Source organism: Pan troglodytes, chromosome 7 (genome assembly GCF_028858775.2).
Source record: "Pan troglodytes isolate AG18354 chromosome 7, NHGRI_mPanTro3-v2.0_pri, whole genome shotgun sequence".
Classification (NCBI taxonomy): Eukaryota; Metazoa; Chordata; class Mammalia; order Primates; family Hominidae; genus Pan; species Pan troglodytes.
Window position 1 is genome coordinate 73,432,925 of NC_072405.2, and position 18,927 is coordinate 73,451,851.

An 18,927-nucleotide genomic window follows, 5' to 3' on the forward strand; every position below is an offset into this window, starting at 1 on the left:
GGTGCTCAGTGCAAGCTGTCAGTGGATCTACCATTATGGGGTCTGGAGGATGGTGGCCTCCTTCTCACAATTCCAATAGGCAATGCCCCAGGAGTGACTCTGTGTGGGGAATCCAACCCCACATTTCCCTTCTGCACTGCCCTAGCAAAGGTTCTCCATGAGGGCTCTACCCCTGTAACACACTTCTTCCTGGACATCCAGGTGTTTACATACATCCTCTGTAATCTAGGCAGAGATTCCCAAATCTCAATTCTTGACTTCTGTGCACCCACAGGCTCAACACCACATGGAAGCTGCCAAAACTTGAGGCTTGCACCCTCTGAAGCAATGGCCCTAGCTGTGCTTTGGCCCCTTTTAGCTACAGCTGGAGCTGAGGCATCTGGGACACAGGGCATGATGTCCTAGGCTGCACAGAGCAGTGGGGCAGGGGTTAGGCCTGGACTATGAAACCGTTTTTCCCTCCTAGGCCTCTGGGCCTGTGATGGGAGGGGCTGCCATGAAGGTCTCCAACGCCCTGCAGACATTTTCCCCACTGTGTTGGTGATTAACATTCAGCTCCTCCTTACTTATGCAAATTTCTGTGGCAGGCTTGAGTTTCTCTAAAATGGTTTTTTCTTTTCTATCACATTGTCAGGCTGCAAACTTTCCAAACTTTTATGCTCTGCTTCCTCTTGAACACATTGCCACTTAGAAATTTCTTCCACCAGATACCCTAGATCATCTCTTCCAAGTTCAAAGTTCCACAGATCTCTAGGGCCGGGGCAAAATGCCACCAGACTCTCTGCATAGCAAGCATGACCTTTACTCCAGTTCCCAACAAGTTCCTCATCTCCATCTGAGACCACATCAGCCTGGACTTTATTGTTCATATCACTATCAGCATTTTGGTCAAAGACATTCAGCAAGTCTCTAGAAAGTTCCAAACTTTCCCACATCTTCCTGTCTTCAAAGCCCTCCAAGTCTCTAGGAAGTTCCAAACTTTCCCACATTTTCCTGTATTTTTCTGAGCCTTCCAAACTGTTCCACCCTCTATCTGTTACCCAGTTCCAAAGTTGCTTCCATATTTTTGGGAATCTGTATAGCAGTGCCCCACTCCCTTGGAGCCAATCTACTGTATTAGTCCATTTTCACACTGCTATTAAGACATACCCAAGACTGGCTAATTTATTTAAAAAATAGGTTTAATTGACTAACAGTTCTGCATGGCTGGGAGGCCTCAGGAAACTTACACACATGGCTGAAGGGGAAGCAAATATGTCCTTCTTTATGTGGCGGCAAGAGAGAGAAGTGCCAGCAGGGGAAATATCAGATGCTTAGAAAACTATCAGATCTCATGAGTACTCACTATCAAGAGAATAGCATGAGGGAAACCAGCCCCAAGATCCAATCACTTCCCACTGGGTTCTTCTCATGACACATGGGGATTATGGGAACTACAATTCAAGATGAGATTTGGGTTGGGGCACAACCAAACCATCATTAGACATTTGTCAAAACCCACAGAATGTAAAACACAGAAAGAACCCTAATGTAAAGCATGAACTTTAGTTAAAAATGATGTATCAATATTGACTTCTCAATTGTAATAGATGGACCACACTAACACAAGGTGTTAATAGTAAGGGAATTGAAGGAGTGGGCAGCGAGAGGTAGGGGTGAAGGGAGTACAGCAGGTCCCCAGATACCGTTGTTTTTCATTCAATGTCATTTTGTGATAACTTGAGGAGAAAAAAATATCACTTCAACCAGGGGGCAATATCTTTGTGGAGTTTGTTCATTCACCCCAGGTCTGCATGGGTGTTCTCCAGGTACTCTGATATTTTTCTCACATCCCAGAGCTGTGCACCTGAGGTTCATTGCTGTGCCTAAATGGTCTCCATCTAGGGGACTGTGGGTTTCTGTGAGTGGCCCCTGTGATGGGTGCTGTCCTGTCAAGGGCTGGCTCCTGCCATGCACCCACAGTTGCCAGGACAGGGTCTGGCCACCTGAGAGCCTGAACTGGAATAATTGGGTAAATAATAATCTTACTTGTTTTTATTCATCTTTCTTAAATGTATGTATATATCACATTTATTTCAATGTTTACAATTACAAGTGTTTTTGGTCCTTATTTAGAAATTTTGTGAGGTTTTGTGACCAGAAATATGCTATAGGAACTTAACTCTTGTTTATATCAATTAGCCTACTGTAGAATATACAGTGTCTTGCTTAAAGTTGCAGTTTCCACCCAAGAATCCAGATGATGTTAAGTGAGGACTTACTGTATAGGGTAGCTTTTTGTACTTCGCACTCTTTTTTCTTATTTTCAGATGCAGTCTCGCTCCGTCGCCCAGCCTGGAGTGCAGTGGTGTGATCTCAGCTCACTGCAACCTCTGCCTCCTGGGTTCAAATGATTCTCCTGCCTCAGCCTCCCGAGTAGCTGGGATTACAGGCACGCACCATCACGCCCAGCTAATGTTTTTTATTTTTATTTTCAGTAGAGACAGGGTTTCACCAGGTTGGCTAGGCTTGTCTCAAACTGCTGACCTCAAGTGATCCACCCACCTTGGTCTCCCAAAGTGCTGGGATTACAGGCATGAGCCACTGTGCCTGGCCATACACTCAGTTTTTTTTTTAAGCCTAAACTGCTCTAAGAAAAAAAGTTTATTTTCAAACAAAAATGTATATGATTCATAATCATACATCTCAAAATTTTTCTGTGCTCATGACTACTTTTCATGTCAATCATGAGAAATTTTGAGAATATTCCACTGTATAAGTAAAAAGCCACTCATCCATATCCAGGATCTTGATAAGGCAGTAAGAGTCCCAGTGTTTTACTATCTGACTTATAATTCATACCTACTCCAAACTGGGAATTTCCCTCTAACTACAAGCAAGACTGCACTCAGAAGATGACTGTGGGCATGCCCTCCACTTCTTCAATGCAGTGGTTCTCTACCCTCACCCAGAGGATATTTGACAATATCTGAGGACATTCATTATTTTCATGGAAGGGGAGGGTGTGCAACAAGCATCCAATAGATAGAAGCAAGGAATGCTGCTAAATATTCTACTGCAAAGGACAGCACCCACTAGAAAGAATCATCCAGCCCCAAATTTCCAGGTTGAGAAACTCTACTTCAATGTAACACACAGTGCCAAGATGACCCACTGCCTGTGCAGGTGGTGAATCGCCACTCCAGATGTTTAAATAAATCCACATCTCCATCTGGGGACACAAATGAACCTTCAATGCATAAGAAAAGCTTCAACAAGAAAAAGATGTCAAAGACTGAACTCAGAAGAGGAAGCCTCAGCACCTGACATTTCCCAGATTATCTCAGAGAGAATCCTTCCTTCAACATGATTCAAAGGATCCATGAACTGTGGTGACCACTGAGCAGTCTACGGAACCTAGCTGAGTCACATTTGTCAACTACAAAATGGAAATGACAGTTACTAGATAGATGTAAGAATCAAAGCACGTGAGAAATGTGAACACATTTTGAAAAGTGTGAGGTCCTATTTACACAAACAAGCAATAACCAAATCTTCTGAGTAACATTAAGGCTAGAAAACCCCAAATCCTGTCATTTCTAATTTCCAATGTTTGATCTTCTGGGCCAACACCATACCCCACATTCAGGATCAGTGTTCTTTCCTTATTATTATCACTTGAGCAAAATGATAAGGAAAGTTCACTTCCACCTAAAGGCTAGCTTGAAAATCCATAGGAATAAGGCAGCCAAAGGACCCTAGGAGATTACATTTAAAATACTAAAAGGAAAAAAATCTGAAACTCATTTACTCTGTGGTGTGAGTGTCCAGTGAGAAAAGTTGAAAGCTTCTTGCCCCAAGATCAATGTGTTTTAGTAGGAATCAAAGCCTAAAGCTAAAGGAAGGACATGCTTAGCTGTATGAGAGAGGGGTGCTTTGAAATACAATATGCTTTTTATTCTTTAAGCCATAAGTTATCTATTTTCAACTTTCCATAAGGCCACAATGCCTGCCTAAATCATGAATTAATCAAAACATTTAACTAACCATCACTCCTATTCCTCCAATGTGCCCAAGAGTGTTTACAATATCTGATTAGTAGAAATAAAAATCTTAGACTCACATAACAAGAATCTATTTTTTCAAATGATGCTGTTATGGGTTGAATCATGACCCCTCAAAACTCATATGTTGAAGTCCTAACCTCTAGTACCTCAGAATGTTATTGTAATTGGAAATAGCATCATTACAGATATAATTAGTTAAGATGTGGGCCTACTGCAGTAGGGTGGGCCCCTAAAACAATATAACTAGTATCCATACAAAGAGGGGAAATGTAGACACAGACACAAACACAGGGAGAATTCTGTGTGAAGATAAAAGCAGAGTTCAGGGTTAAGCTTCCACAAGCCATGATATAACATAGAGTCCAGAAAATCACCAAAAACTGGGCAAGAGGCATGGAACAGAAACTCTCTCTCAACCCACAGAAGAAAGCAACCCCGTAAACACCTTGATCTTAGACTTCTAGCCTCTAGGATATGAGACAATAAATTTCTATTGTTTAGGCCACTCAGTTTGTGTGTGGTACTTTGTTAGAGCAGCCCTAACAAACTATTACAGGTGACTATCAAGCAAAAGCTTTAATAAGGTCATTATTGATATCAAAAGGTACGGTAGGGAGAATAATGGCCCTCAAATGTCCATGCCCTAATTCTTGAAGCCTATGAATTTGGTGCTATACATGTCAAAAGGGACTTTACAGATGTGATTTAAATTAAGGATCTTGAGATGAGAACATTGTCCTGGATTATCAGCACGGGCCCGAGGTAATCACAAGAGTCCTTATAAGAGGGGAGTGGAAATGTCAGCGTAGGAGAGAGATTTAGAGATGCCATGTTGCTGGTTTTGAAAACGGGGGAAGGGCCCATGATCTAGGTCTTGGTGGCCTCCAGACGCTGGAAAAGTCAAAGAAATGAATTCTTTGTGAGAGCCCCCAAAAGGGATACAGCCGTTGCTCATGCTTTGACATTAGCCCAGGAGGACTTCTAACGTCCAGAACTGTAAGAGAAGAAATTCTCTGTTGTTTTAAGCCTCTAAATTAGTGGTAATTTGTTATAGTAACATTAGAAAACTAATATAGATTTGTGGTACCTGGAAGTAGTGTGCTGCTGTAACAAATACCTAAAAATGTAGAATTGGCTTTGGAGTTGGGTAATGGGCAAATGCTAAAAGAATTCTGAGGAGAATGGTAGAAAACTATTTACTGGAACAAATGGTTAGTAGAAATCTGGACGTCAACAACCCCCTTGGTGAGAGGTCAGAAAGAATTAAGTAAGGGGTATGGTACAGAACATATCTTAAAAAATAGTTAAATCATCAAAAATAAACAGTAGAAATAGGAAATGTTAAAGGCACTGCTGGTGAAGGCTCACATGAAATGAAGAACTAAGGAATGTGTTATTGGAAAATGGAGTAAAAGGGATCCTTATATAAAGTTGCAGAAATCATAGCTCTATTGTGTCCTAGAGTTATGTGGAAAACAAAACTTGTAAATGATGAACTTAGATATTTAGCTGAGGAGATTTCCAAGCAAAGTGTTGAAAGGTTAGCTTAAATTTTTTTCTCACTATTTATAATAAAATGTGAAAGGAAAGAGAGAGATTAAGAGAAGAAGTGTTAGGCAAAAAGGAACCAGGAATTGATGATTTGGGAAATCGTCTACCTATCCAGATTGCAGAAGGCACTAATATTAGGAGATTACTAATATTAAAGGCACTAATATTACTGCGAGGAAACAGTGCTCTGCATAGACAGCTAAGGGCATAGCTGGACAACTTTTGCTAGCGGTGGGAAGAATCAGAAACCCAGTTCAACCCATCACACATACTCATTCATTTGTACTGAGTATTTAATCAATTGTTGAAAAGATTAGGGAATAATCCTTTCAATGACTAATAGTTGCCCTCAACCATGTCAGCAGAAGCCAGGAATAGAGATGGGATTATCCAGAAAAGATCTGGGGAAACAAATCTCTCAGGAGTGAATCTCTGTGACACACAGGGGAGGCCCACAGAGTTCTTTGGAATTTTACCCCCAAGATGGATCATACACAGATCCTCGCAAATATGTGATTGTGATGATTTAGATGATGAGATCTGGAACTCTTAAACAGATGAGATTTTGGACTTTGAGCTGATATTGTAAACGGGTTAAGAATTTTGGGTCTATTTGGGATGGAGTGAATGCATTATTTTTTTAATGTAGGATGGACATGAATTTTGGGGGCTCAGAGGGAAGACTTTGTAAGGCAGAATATGTGATTAAGTTAAGGATCGTGACAAGAGGATATTATCCTAAACTACCTATGTGGGCCTGGTATAATCACAACTGTCCTCATAAGAGAGAGGCAGGGGTGTCAGAGTAGAAGCAAGAGATTTGAATTTAAGTGGCACCTAGAAACTGAGAGAGGCAAGGAAACGTATTCTCTCCTAGACGGTCCAGAAGGAATACAGCCTTGACAGCACCCTGCATTTAGCTCACTAAGGTCTATTTTGGGTCTCACATCCAGAATTGTAAGTTAAAAATAAAATCTGTTATCACCCCCTCTCCATCATATTTTCTGTAAATACTTTCCCCTCTTCATTATAAATCTTTTAATTCTGGTTTAAGTGTCTTATTTTAAAAAGATTTTATTTAATCCATTTTTCATTTATTTAAAGAATTTAAACATCTTATATTTATTTTAATTGTTTCAGAAAAACTATTTTTTTTCATTTTTGTAGGGATTGAGCAAGTAAGGAAAGAATGGAGACATCTTTGTTTTCATGTTTGTCTTTTGCAATGTAGATTATTTTTATATGTTATCTTCAACAATAATTTGGGAAGTGGGTATCTATACCTAAGTCTATTATGATACACAGTGATTTAAAAATATATCTCATTATTGGACAAAAACATGTTATTAATGACTTGCTGTAGATGAACTGCATTTTGTAACACATCCAGTTCTAAGTAAGAAGTCTTCTATGGGAAGGACTACCCATAAGGCTGGTCCTTCCAATGGAAATGATAATTTAAAACACTTTAAACATTTTTCTCAAAGTTTATTTTAAATAAAATATTAAAATTTTAAATGTATTATTCTTTCTGTTTGTAAAAGAATACATATTTATTGATATCAACTTAAAGATACATATAAGCATAACAAAGAAAAGAAAAACCATCCCATAGAAATATGTCACCTAGATATAACCACTGGTAAATGTCTTACATAGAATTTGGATTCCAGAAATGGCAAAGTTGCTTGAACCAACCTAGCATTTCCACAGAAAACAAAATATGAAACAAAAAAAAAAAACGATCAACCAATTTATACTTGCTGAAGAATAGGCAAAAGAAGGCAGATATCAGAAGGGAGGCAACCCTTAAAGAACAGACCAATATTGAGTGAGGTCCAGGGTGGACAGGATTGCCCCTGAGGGCAGCTGGAACTCAAGGAAAAAGCCACAATATTATCAGCATGGGGTGTCAGAGTTTGGGGCTACTGAAGTGGCTGGCAATCAAGGAGAAAAATCTAGAAAAGAAGGAGGCACTTCAGAAATCTCTATATATACACCCCTCAAATTCTTGGCCAACCCTGGACATGTGCATCTTCAGGGAAGACCCCAAAAAGCCCTGCGGAAGGGATCTGCTGGAAGACTGCACAGAGGCTTCAGCCACTGCCCACCACTGGGGTGACAGAGTTTAGGGTTTGAATTTCATCTGCCTTAGTCAATTCAGACTGCTATTGCAAAATACCATAAACTTAATGACTTATAAACAGCAGAGATTTATCTCTCACAGTTCTGGAGCCTGGGAAGTCCAAGATCAAGGCACAAGCACATTCCGTATCTGATGAGGGCCCACTTCCTGGTTCATAAATGGCCATCTTCTTGCTGTGTCCTCACATGGACAAAGGGGCAAGGGAACCCTTTGGGATCTCTTCTATAAGGACACTAATCTCATTTATGAAGGCATTGCCCTAATGATCTAATTATAACCCAAAGACCCCACTGCTTAATACCATCACCTTGGGGGTTAGGATTTCAACATATGAATTTTAGAGGGGAAGCAAACGTTCAAACCATAGCATCACCAAAGAAGAGAGAATCTGTAAATATCTCAAGCTTTTCATAGATTCACCTTGACAAAGAGTAAAACTAAGCTTCCATGAGTTCAGAATAATTAGCCAGAAATGTATCTGCGTGCTAAAACAAAAATCAACACTTCATAGGAAAAAAACAAAATCCAAAATCCAGAAAGATAGTGCTTCCAATCAATAGACTGGCATTATTAAATACTGGCAAGGATGTGGAGCAACGTAAACCCTCATGTATTACTGGTGGAAGTGTTTAAAAAAAAAAAAGCAACAATTACTCCGAAAAGTGTCAATTTTCCGAAATGGTTGTGGATAGAAAACTCTATATTCTATGCCCCTCAATCTTCTCTCAATCAATATGTTATATATATTACAAACTACAATTAAATAGAATGAATGAACTAATGATAGATACAACAACATGAGTGAATCTTAAAATCATTATGTTGAGAGAAATAAGTTATACACAAAAAAGGATACTGTATAATCCCATTTATATGAAGTTTGAGAATGAGCAAAACTGACTCAGAACTCGGGTAGGAACTGACTAGAAAGGAGTGTAAAATATTTTCCTCTTTCTCTGCCAGGCTCAGTTTCCATAAGGAGAGTGGCCCAGGCCCTCCTCTTCTCCATCAAACCCTTTCATCAGGCGATCTCAACTTGTTCTTGCTTTAATTCCCTCTTCACATTTATGGCTTTCACAAATACGTATCCTGCCTGGACCTCTCCCCTGAGCTTTTGGTGCTCACTGCCTATTTAACATAACCCAAAGAGAATTATTGATCTCCTCAATTCTCCCAAACCTTCCCTATCTAAGGAAATGATATTACCATTCACTAAATAATCAGACAAAAAACCCAAAACCAAAAAAAAGGGAAACAAAACTTCTAAGCTTCATTGTTGATTCCCATCTCCCTCACACATCATGTTCAGTCCATTAGTAAATTATGTTGACTCTGCTGTCAAAAATGTATCCTGATTCTAACCACCTTCCATCAACCCCACAGTCACAACCCTAGGCTAAGCCACTGTCATCTCTCCTGACAAGTACTGCAATGGCATCTGTGATTGACAGTCTCACCAGATAATATCCAACAAGGGAAAAGACAATTTCACAAAAGGAAATTAAAGTACTGTAGCCAAAAGAGGTGGAATTGGTAAGTGTCTGAAGGCAACAAATGACCTCTGAATTGATTTTTACCGATTTTTAAAATTTTTTTTACCATTTTTATAGGTAATATTTAAATTTTTACTTTGGAACATCTGGCATTCCTATACTATGCAATATTACAAACTTTTCAGCCATAATTGTTCAAAAGATGAAAATGGAATGAGAATAAAAATGTAATCTACGTATGTATAAAAATCTCTCAATGTGATAATGGAAAACTGTGCTGAATATTTTTATCATGTTAGGAACAAGAAGGGCTTTCTAAGCAAGGACATATATCCAGAAACTCTTAAACAAATGCAAATTACAATAGTAAAAATAATTGCAGCTGGTATGAAAGAGTATGAAAATTCCCATTACATAAGAGTCTTTGCTGATTATATAGAAAAAGAACCCAATAGAAAAATAAATTATTGAAGAAACAGACAATTATTTTCTTTAAAAGTATACAAATTCCTTTAAAAGTAAATACATGAAAATTTGGGATAAAAATGAAGCTGCATTTTCTTTATGTATCAGATTGGCAAATTAAAATGATTTATAATACCAGTATTGGCAGAATGTGGAGAAATTGGCACTTGCACTACATTAGTAGTAACATAAATTGAGACTTAGAGTAGTTTGGCAACATCTATTAAAACGTAAAGCACACATACATTTTGATAACAACTCCACCATCTTACATAAATATTTCCACAAAAGCTCAAAGATATCTATGTTTTGTGTGTGTGTTTTTGTGTATCTATGGTGTATATTTATATAATCGTTACAAATAATGACTTCTATAAACTGACATAGGAAGGGATCTAAAATGTATTGCAAAGTGGAAAATATAAGGTGAAACACAGGGTATATTTCCCCACGATTTTTATTAACATATATTCATGCATATTAGCATAAGCTTTAAAAAATCTGTAAGAATATATCAGGGACTCTTAACCATGTTTCTGTTCTTAGAGGTGATATCTGAAAAATCATTTTCGTAGAGCATTAGGGTAAACTATCCAAACATTAGAAATAAGGAACATGACTCTGTACTGGGACAAATGAAGCTATCTTCTATACACTGAAATGCAGTATAATCAAAGTAGTGTCCTATAGATTTGGGGCATTAAACGGTCTTCCTGGTATGAAGGAATTGGCAGTTGATGGCATGAATATCTCAGTAAAATAATTTTTCATGATATAGAGAAAGATCAGCCTATTCTCAGAATGCTAGAAGAGAAAGTCTACCTTGCCCTTTTGCCTTCCTGTCCCTCAAGTTCCGCATTCTCACACCAATCACCTTCACTGATCTAAACTGCCCTAGTCAGCTTGTCTGTTTCTACCCTGCATGTAAAGTGGGAATAGAACCAATAGCCTTCTTTTACCACCTCTCTTTAAAGGCATACCTAGGGGTGCATCTTAACTGGCTTGCAAATGCAAATAGAGACCCTGCAAATAGAGAAGGTGGAACCTACATAGAATCACATACCACTGAAGTTCAAGTGTCCTGAGTCCTCATCTTGGGCTCTAAAGCAAAAGTACAGCCATTGGAAAAGGCAACCTGGAAGAGTGCACATTCCAGGAACATCTCTGAAAACTGACATGGGAAGAAAGGCAAATACTCCTAGACTACTCATCTCCAGGCATTCTAGAAATGTCCATAAATATTTGTATGCAGTACAAAGGTGTCACTTCCCCCAAAACTATTGAGAAACAACCTGTATCACACACACATAGATATCTATACATTGATACATATGTATGCAAATATACATGCATATATCAATTATCATCCAACAAAATGCATCCGCTTGGTTCTCAAAAGCGATGAACACCAGAGCAGTATGAAAATAGGACCCAGAAAGAAAGGAAAAACAGATTAAACTCAAAGTGAATGATTTTATCTGAACTTCTCTATTTCTACTTCCACAATTCAAATTAAAGTGACACACGTCTAGATTTTGTCATTATTGTGTGTTTTGTTTTGTCCTTATAAAAATGATAGAACAACTGCATAAAATACTCTCCATTAACTCATTTAGTACTCACAAAAATCTCACGAGGCATGTACTATTATTTCAGCTTTCCAAATGAGGTACAGTGAGGTAAACTGAGGAAGAGAGGCACTCAGAGTTATTGTTCACACCATGCACTGGCATTTTCTTGAAATAGTTCTCTTTTAACTGATGAAATGTAAGAATATTCCCCTCCTGAAATGCTCTATGAATTCTAGGCCATAAAATATCAACTCGCAGTGGCAAGGCACACAATGTGTCTGTGATGCATAATGCATACCGCCAACCTAGGGCTTATTACAACTTACGCTGGAGCAGCAAATGGAATTCGGTCCCAAAGCTTTAATATGTACGCGTATGTGTGGGAAAAAGACAGAAGAAGCCTTTGTTATTACAAAGTCCCAAAGGAAGCCAGTACCCCGCAGCAAGTTCTGACTGTCTGCACTGGAAATCATGGAGGGGGACTCCCCTCGCCATCTGGGTCGCGCGCGGCCCGCGGGGCCCAGGGCGCATGCGTGGCCTGGCGGCCGAGGCGCTTACCTGGTGCGCCGGACGAGCAAGCAGAGGGCCAGGAGCAGCAGGGCCGCGGCGAGGGCCAGGCCCGGGAGGCCCAACCGCTCCAGCGAAAAGCGGCCCGTGGCCGCGGACACTTCTCCTGCCATCCGGCGCGCGCTAGGCCGCGGTGGGCAGCCCGGGGTCTGCCTGCAAACAGCGCGGTCGGCGACTCTGCAGCCTGCGGCGGCTTCTCTCGGCGGCGCCCCCTAGTCCAGGGCCGGAGAGGCTGGCCTGCCCGCAGCGCAGACAGGAATGTCACCGTGGTCTCCCAGGCTGAATGACAAAAGTTCGTGGACTGCCCCCTCCCCGCCTATCCTCCACCCACGCGTACCGCCCCGTTCCCCCACCGTTTCCGACCCGGCAGCTTCTGGAAAACAGCGCCCTTGATCCTCCCGGGCAGGAAGAAGGGCCAAGGAAGGGGTTAGAAGGGAAAGAGTTAGGATTTCCCAAGAACCAGCCCTGAAGGCCTGGAGGTGGGGGATTTCGCTTCTTAGTTGGACGGGAGCCCCTTGGGTTCCTCACTTCTTAGCCCGCGCCCTGCGGGAGGAGCGACTCTGCTTGTCCCTCAAGATGCTTGTGAAGGTGCCCGCTGCGCTCTGACACCGGCGATCTCTTAGGTACGACCCAGCGGGGTTGGGCTGGCGGCAGAAACCGGCGGAGTGCGCGACCTCGAACCCGTTTCGCGCCCACCTCCTTCACCCCCTTACGTCCTATTTGCTCACAAGTTTTGGTTCAGGCCTGCTGTGTGCAGAGGCGCGTGCCAGAGACACGGAATACAAAGACCTAGGCCGTAAGCCTTTAGAAGTCCCGATGAGGCACACAGTACAGGAAGAGAGTGAGACAGGTAAAAAGAGATTGCAGAACAGCGTGGTAGGGGACGAAAGAGAAGTGGTTCAAGTACTACAGGTTGTACTCAGAAAGAATAAGGGAGAAACTTTTAAAATACCTTTTTCTGAGTAATGACCATCCACTGGGTACTTTACACACGTTTTTACTTTCTATTTTTAATGCGTATTTTATAGAAGACATGAGACTCAGATTAAGTAACTGAACTTGGTTGCTCACTTGATAAATGTTTACCATTCCCACTGATAAATATCGGCCGTTCTAACCACGGTCCTATTCGAGGACTTGTGTGCTCTGTCAATGCAACACTTCTCTGGAATGGGTACAGCAGCTTCAAAACCAATCTCTGGTTTTTTACCTTTCCAGTCCATCATCCCCATTTCCACCTCCCTAAAACACAGACCTCTCCAGCTTTTACTCTGTTCAAAACTCTTAATGGTTGTCTTTGTGACGAAGTCATATCCTCCACCTGCAATGAGAAGCCCTGCACAAATTGTCTTCATTGTACAACTCCCCTCGCCAGAACGGTTCCATATATACTCAAGCTTGGGCCACCATGTCCCTCATACTCAGCCTGTTCACATTATTAACTTAAAAAATCCATCGTAGTTTTGATTTGCATTTCTCTAATGATCAGTGTCATTGAGCTTTTTTTCATATGCTTGTTGGCCACATGTATTTTGGAAATCAGTGTGGTAGTTCCTCAAAGACAGAACTACCATAGGATCTGGCAATCCCATTACTGTGTATATACCCAAAGGAATATAAATCACTCTGTCATAAAGACACATGCACGCTTATGTTCATTGCAGCACTGTTCACAATAGCAAAGACATGGAATCAACCTAAATGTCCATCAGTGGTAGACTGCATAAAGAAAATGTGGTATATATACACCATGAAATTCTATGCAGCCATAAAAAAGAATGAGATCATATCCTTTGCAGGAACATGGATGGAGCTGGGGGCCATTATCCTTAGCAACAGAAAAGCAAATACAGCATGTTCTCACTTATAAGTGGAAGCTAAATGATGAGAACACATGGACACATAGAGGGGAACAACGGATACTGGGGCCTACTGGAGGGCAGAGTGGGTGAGGAGGGAGACGATCAGAAAAAATGACTAATAATTACTGGGCTTAATAGCTCGGTGATGAAATAATCTGTACAACAAACCCCCATGATGTGAATTTACCTATATAACAAACCTGCACATGTGTCCTAAACTTAAAAGTTAAATACATAAAATAAAAATAAAAATTCACAATTTTTAAGTTTTGAAAAGGAGAGAGGAGACTTTATTTCTTCCAAAGGGTTACAGCCTGCAAGGTGGCCATCCAGGCAAAACTAGAGACAGGCCCTTCAAAGGAGGGCTTGGGGTGGGAGCTTTATGCTGAAGAGGTTGGCTAAACATATATATTTAACTGGTTACAGGAGGAGCTATGAATATTCATGAAGGTGGTCCTGACACATGCCTATTGAACAAACATGCATGTAACATATGACCCATGTTCACTTTGGGGTGGCTACTTAACATTTAAATGTGTTACAGTTATGCTTTATATATCAAAAGATCATTTTACGTACAAAGGTAGGTAAGTGTGTAATCTCTGTAAACTGGCAAAACCAGTCAATGGTCAGTGGTCTTCTTAATCAGGAGAAAGTTACTGAAACCAGACTCTTGTCCAATCAAAGCTGTAGTTATGACTTGTGGAACAGCAGGGTCAGTTAGCATCTGATGGTGGATGAGCTGTGACTTTTAATGTTGCAAATCCTGAGGCCAGTGCTTTTTTAGTTGCTAGAGTGAATAACCTTGTGGTGGTTAGAACATAGTATATATTTTAAGTTTTACTGTCCATGGCTCTAAAGCTGTGAATGGCTAGATTAGCCCCAGAATCTTGATGTTTACGAGCCTCTTTGTCTTTGACTTCTATTCCAGAGTCTGTCTCCTGCCTCTCCTTTCTCCTGTTGTACATTGAATTTTCCAGGCAGTCCAAAATATTGCAGTAAACTGACAGCCACTCTGTCTCTTCCAAGAGAAAGCAAATTGAGTGCTTTCCATCACTGCTGGGACAGCAGAGCCAGTTTACAGGAGGGAGTCCATGCTGGGGCATTTCTGTAACCACTGCAGAGAGCCACTCACTGATTTTCAGAAGAAGTCTCAATCCTCATACTTCTGTTTTCCCCTAGATGACCTTTGTTTAAAAATATAATTAAAATACTAAGAATTCATTCTACTTACTGAACATTTATTATTTGCCAGACACCATACCAAACATATTATTTTATCACATTAATAACAGCAAAAACCCATGGTTGATTGCCCTGCCTTAGAGAAGTGGAAGGAAGAAGCCTGCATAGTTATCTACCAGATTTGGTTTGCAACTGTATCATATTCCTATGTTATCTGCACAGTGGCTTACTTGGGACACTTTATTATATATATGCAATACATCTTATATATTTCTTTTGGGTTTTCCACTTTTATTAAAAGGGACCTTCGCTCTATAACCAGATTAAAACAATCTAAAGATACCTTTTATTTTTCTTTTACTTTCATGGTGGCTCATTATTAGCCTCATTATATTCAATCCAGTTCAATTCAGTTTTAACGCCAAAGTATACCATTATCCCCATCACCTCTCTGACAGAGATTGCCGGTTGACCCTCCATATCTGCTCACCCCTTCCTCCTCAGTAACAGAGTCCTCCATTTTTAACTGAACAAATGCCAGTCCATCATAAAGACTACTTCTAGTTAGCTGGGTGTGGTGGTGTACGCCTGTAGTCCCAGCTACTTGGCTAATCAGGAGGCTGAAGCAGGAGGATCACTTTGAGCCCACCGAGGACTTAGAGGCCACAGTGAGCTATCATCAGAGTACACTACTGTACACTCCGGCCTGAGCAACAGAGCAAGAAACCCTGTCTCTCTCAAAAGAAGGAAGGAAGGAAGGAAGGCAGGCAGGCAGGCAATATAGTGAAACTGTCTACTAAAAATACAAAAATTAGCTGGGCATGGTGGCACGCACCTATAGTTCCAGCTACTCGGGAGGCTGAGGCAGGAGAATCGCTTGAACCTGGGAGGCAGAGGTTGTGGCGAGCCGAGATCACACTACTTCACTTCAGCCTGGGCAACAGAGCAAGACTCTGTCTCAAAAAAAAAAAAAAAAAAAAAAAGAAAGAAAAGAATAAGATGTCACTTCCTTCAAAAAGCTGGGATGAAAGATGAAAGGGACTAAACACATTAATATTGGATAAAAGAAAGTAAAAAGGCCACTCGAAGGAAGGAAGTAGGGAAGCAGGGAGGGAGGGAGGGGAAGGGAGTGGAGGGGAGGAAGAGGGTGACAGAAAGAAAGAGTAGGGGAAGTAAAGAAAGGGAGAGGGTGACAGATTGTACTTCAGTGACTCACTGCACTAGCCAAGTGACCCTCATCTACCAGGTGGCTGGAGTGATTAGCCTCTTTCTCTGTTCTTGTTCTAATCTAGCATTAGGACTTGAACTCTGGCTTTGGTTCCCCCCATGCCTTAACTTTTGATTCTCAAGAGCCTCTGTGGAAGTCAACAAAACCTGAATAATGACTATTTCCTCTTTCATTTCAACATGTACATCCTAATTCTGCCCAGATTTTGAAAATACTAATAAACTGGACTGAAACATTCAAGTCTACCTACTTAATGACTTTTGTTAAGTGCAAATTATGTTCATGGCACTATACTTGGCCTATTGGACCTATAAAAATGAATGAGATGGGCTTGGTGGCTCACACATGTAATCCCAGCACTTTGGGAGGCTGAAGCAGGCACGAATCATGAGGTCAGGAGTTTGAGACCAGCTTGGCCAACATAGTGAAACCCTGTCTCTACTAAAAATCCAAAAACTAGCCGGGCATGGTGGCATGCACCTGTAGTCCCAGCTACTCAGGAGGCTGAGGCAGGAGAATCGCTTGAACCCGGGAGGCAGAGGTTGTGGCGAGCCAAGATCACATGACTGCACTCCAGCCTGGGCAACAGAGCAAGACTCTGTCTCAAAAAAAAAAAAAAAAGAATGAGATGTCACTTCCTTCAAAAAGCTTGGATGAAGGGGATGAAACACATTAATATTGGACAAAAGAAAGTAAAAAGGCCACTCAAAGAAGATTGTGGAGTGACCATGGGGGAATTTAAGGATATGCACCCATATGGCCTCAATCTTGTGAGCTCCTGGGAAGCAAATGATGTGCTGGAGGGGAGGGTAGATTACAGGCTTCAGCTGTTAGGAAACATGGGAAAGTACCACTGTGGAAAATACCAAAATGGAATTTCACACATTCTTTTTCCAGTATTGGGAAGTCCGTAAAGTCAGAATTGAGTGTCCAACACTGAAAGGTCCTATCAACTTTTGACATAAAATACAGGTTAGGTTTAGGTTTTGAATCATATCAAAGCACAACCCCTCTATAACTAAAAAGATTGACTGCTGTTTATTTCTCTCCCATTCCCATGAGTTTTATTGTAACTAACTTTGATTTCCCATTACCTTCGGTTAGAATGAAGACCATCCCTGGGCAAAATTGCGAAGAAGTGGAAGGAAAGAAGAGAAAGAAGAAGAAAGGAATATAGGTACATGTTTTACATACATTGTTTCATCTAATCTTCAAAACCAATCTCTGATGTAGCTATTATTATTCCTTTTTACATAAAAGAAAACGAAGACTTAAAAGAATTCCAGGACACCCGTGGTTATTCAGCTCTTACGTCCAACTGTGAAGTCACCCGTCGTTTTCACTGTACCACCTTGCCCTCCTTAGAGTTTTCGTTCACTAACCCTTTACTTACCTGCTCAGTCATTCTTGCTTCCATCTTTATGGATCCAGTTATTACCTTAGGTTGTCCATAACCGCTCCCTGTGGAGACAGTTGAGGCTCTGCCATGACCTTGGCCCTCCATGGCCCTTGTCTAGCTCTGACCCTGGTCTCAAGTTTTCCATCTGAAAAATGATTTAAGACTACTTTCCCTATAAGTTTATGAGGATTAAATTGTTAGGAGTAAATATATATGTGTGTATATATATATATATCACAATGAAAATGCCTGGGGCTTCCTTTTTTTCACAGTTGAGCACCTTCTGCTCCACTGGCAAAGGGTATAAGTAGAAGCAAGTTAATCAGACAAATTCAGCCCAGCTGAGGTGTTAGCTTATTGATATATTACTTCTGCCCAATTAAAATATAAAATAGGCGGCTTTCTTCTTTCCTTAAGGTGACTATTCAAACTGATTGTAGCTGAGATTGCAATAATCACATATACTGAGACTGCTATAAGCCCAAAAGTTATTGTTTAATTTGGCACATAGTAAATAGTGAGGCATCGTAGATGCAGGCACCAAACTTGACTAAAAATATCTTAAATCACAAATGCTTCCACTTATTCTGTCGTTCTTTACAATTTAAACGATTTTAGTTGTTTTCTCTTTGCTTTAGTTCTTCTTTCTCCTATAAAGCCAGTTTGTGGTGCTGACCCAGCCTGCAGTCTGGTACAGGACACATATAGACATGGCAGGCAAAAATCTTATTAAATAAATGCTGTTGAATGAGCAAAGTGACACCCAACAATAGAGTGTAGTTCCATTTAAACCTTTTTTTAATAAAGTATAATTTTAGGTAAGACCTGAATATAATTATTTTGAAGCAGCTTCAAAAATGGTGGAACAGATGGCTCTGATTATCTCCAAGAGGAAGGAAAAGATTGGAGAGTTTTGTCATTTCTTGTTTAACAGTCTTGGCATTGCTTATACGCACTTGAGTTTTGAATACTGTGATTTATAAAATCACAATCCCGTGCTAAACCTCAGCTCATTCTCACAATCTGACCCTACTTCCCACGCCAAGTTTTGAGAATCACTCTCTCTCTCTGTCTCTAACTCACACTGGCTATTCCAACATTTCATTTTCCCACTAGCCTTGACCCCATATTTCTGGGGACAAAAAGCACAAGACTCTCTCCCTGAGCATTCCTTTTAATGAGAACCATTCCCTCCTCCAGCCCCACTCCCCATCCACCTCTGTTCTCTAAGGAAATGTTTTCCAGAGTCAAAAACATTAAAAAAAAAAAAAATTTGGCTAGGTCAGTACTCCGAGAAGCAAAGACCCCTGTTACAGTTCAGGTCCCAGGAAACGGACTCTGAGAGGGACATTATCGTAAAAGAGTGTTTTAGGACAGGCTCATAGGATCAGCATCAGGCATGCTGATGGGAAGG

General features: G+C 40.7%; 1 protein-coding gene across 5 annotated transcripts in view; it reads right to left on the minus strand.

Moving 5' to 3' along the window:
- Positions 1–12,682, minus strand: part of CYP7B1 (cytochrome P450 family 7 subfamily B member 1) — a 200,773-nt gene extending 188,091 nt beyond the window's left edge. For 2 of the 5 annotated variants that reach the window (XM_001159731.6, XM_054656790.2), the window contains exon 1: positions 11,831–12,682. In XM_001159731.6, coding sequence (XP_001159731.1) covers positions 11,831–11,952 — 122 coding nt within the window. In that variant the 5' untranslated portion in view covers positions 11,953–12,682. The remainder of the gene's footprint in view (positions 1–11,830) is intronic. The other 3 variants (XM_063817149.1, XM_063817150.1, XM_054656791.2) reach the window with 3 other exon arrangements.
- Between the last annotated feature and the right edge of the window lie 6,245 nt (positions 12,683–18,927).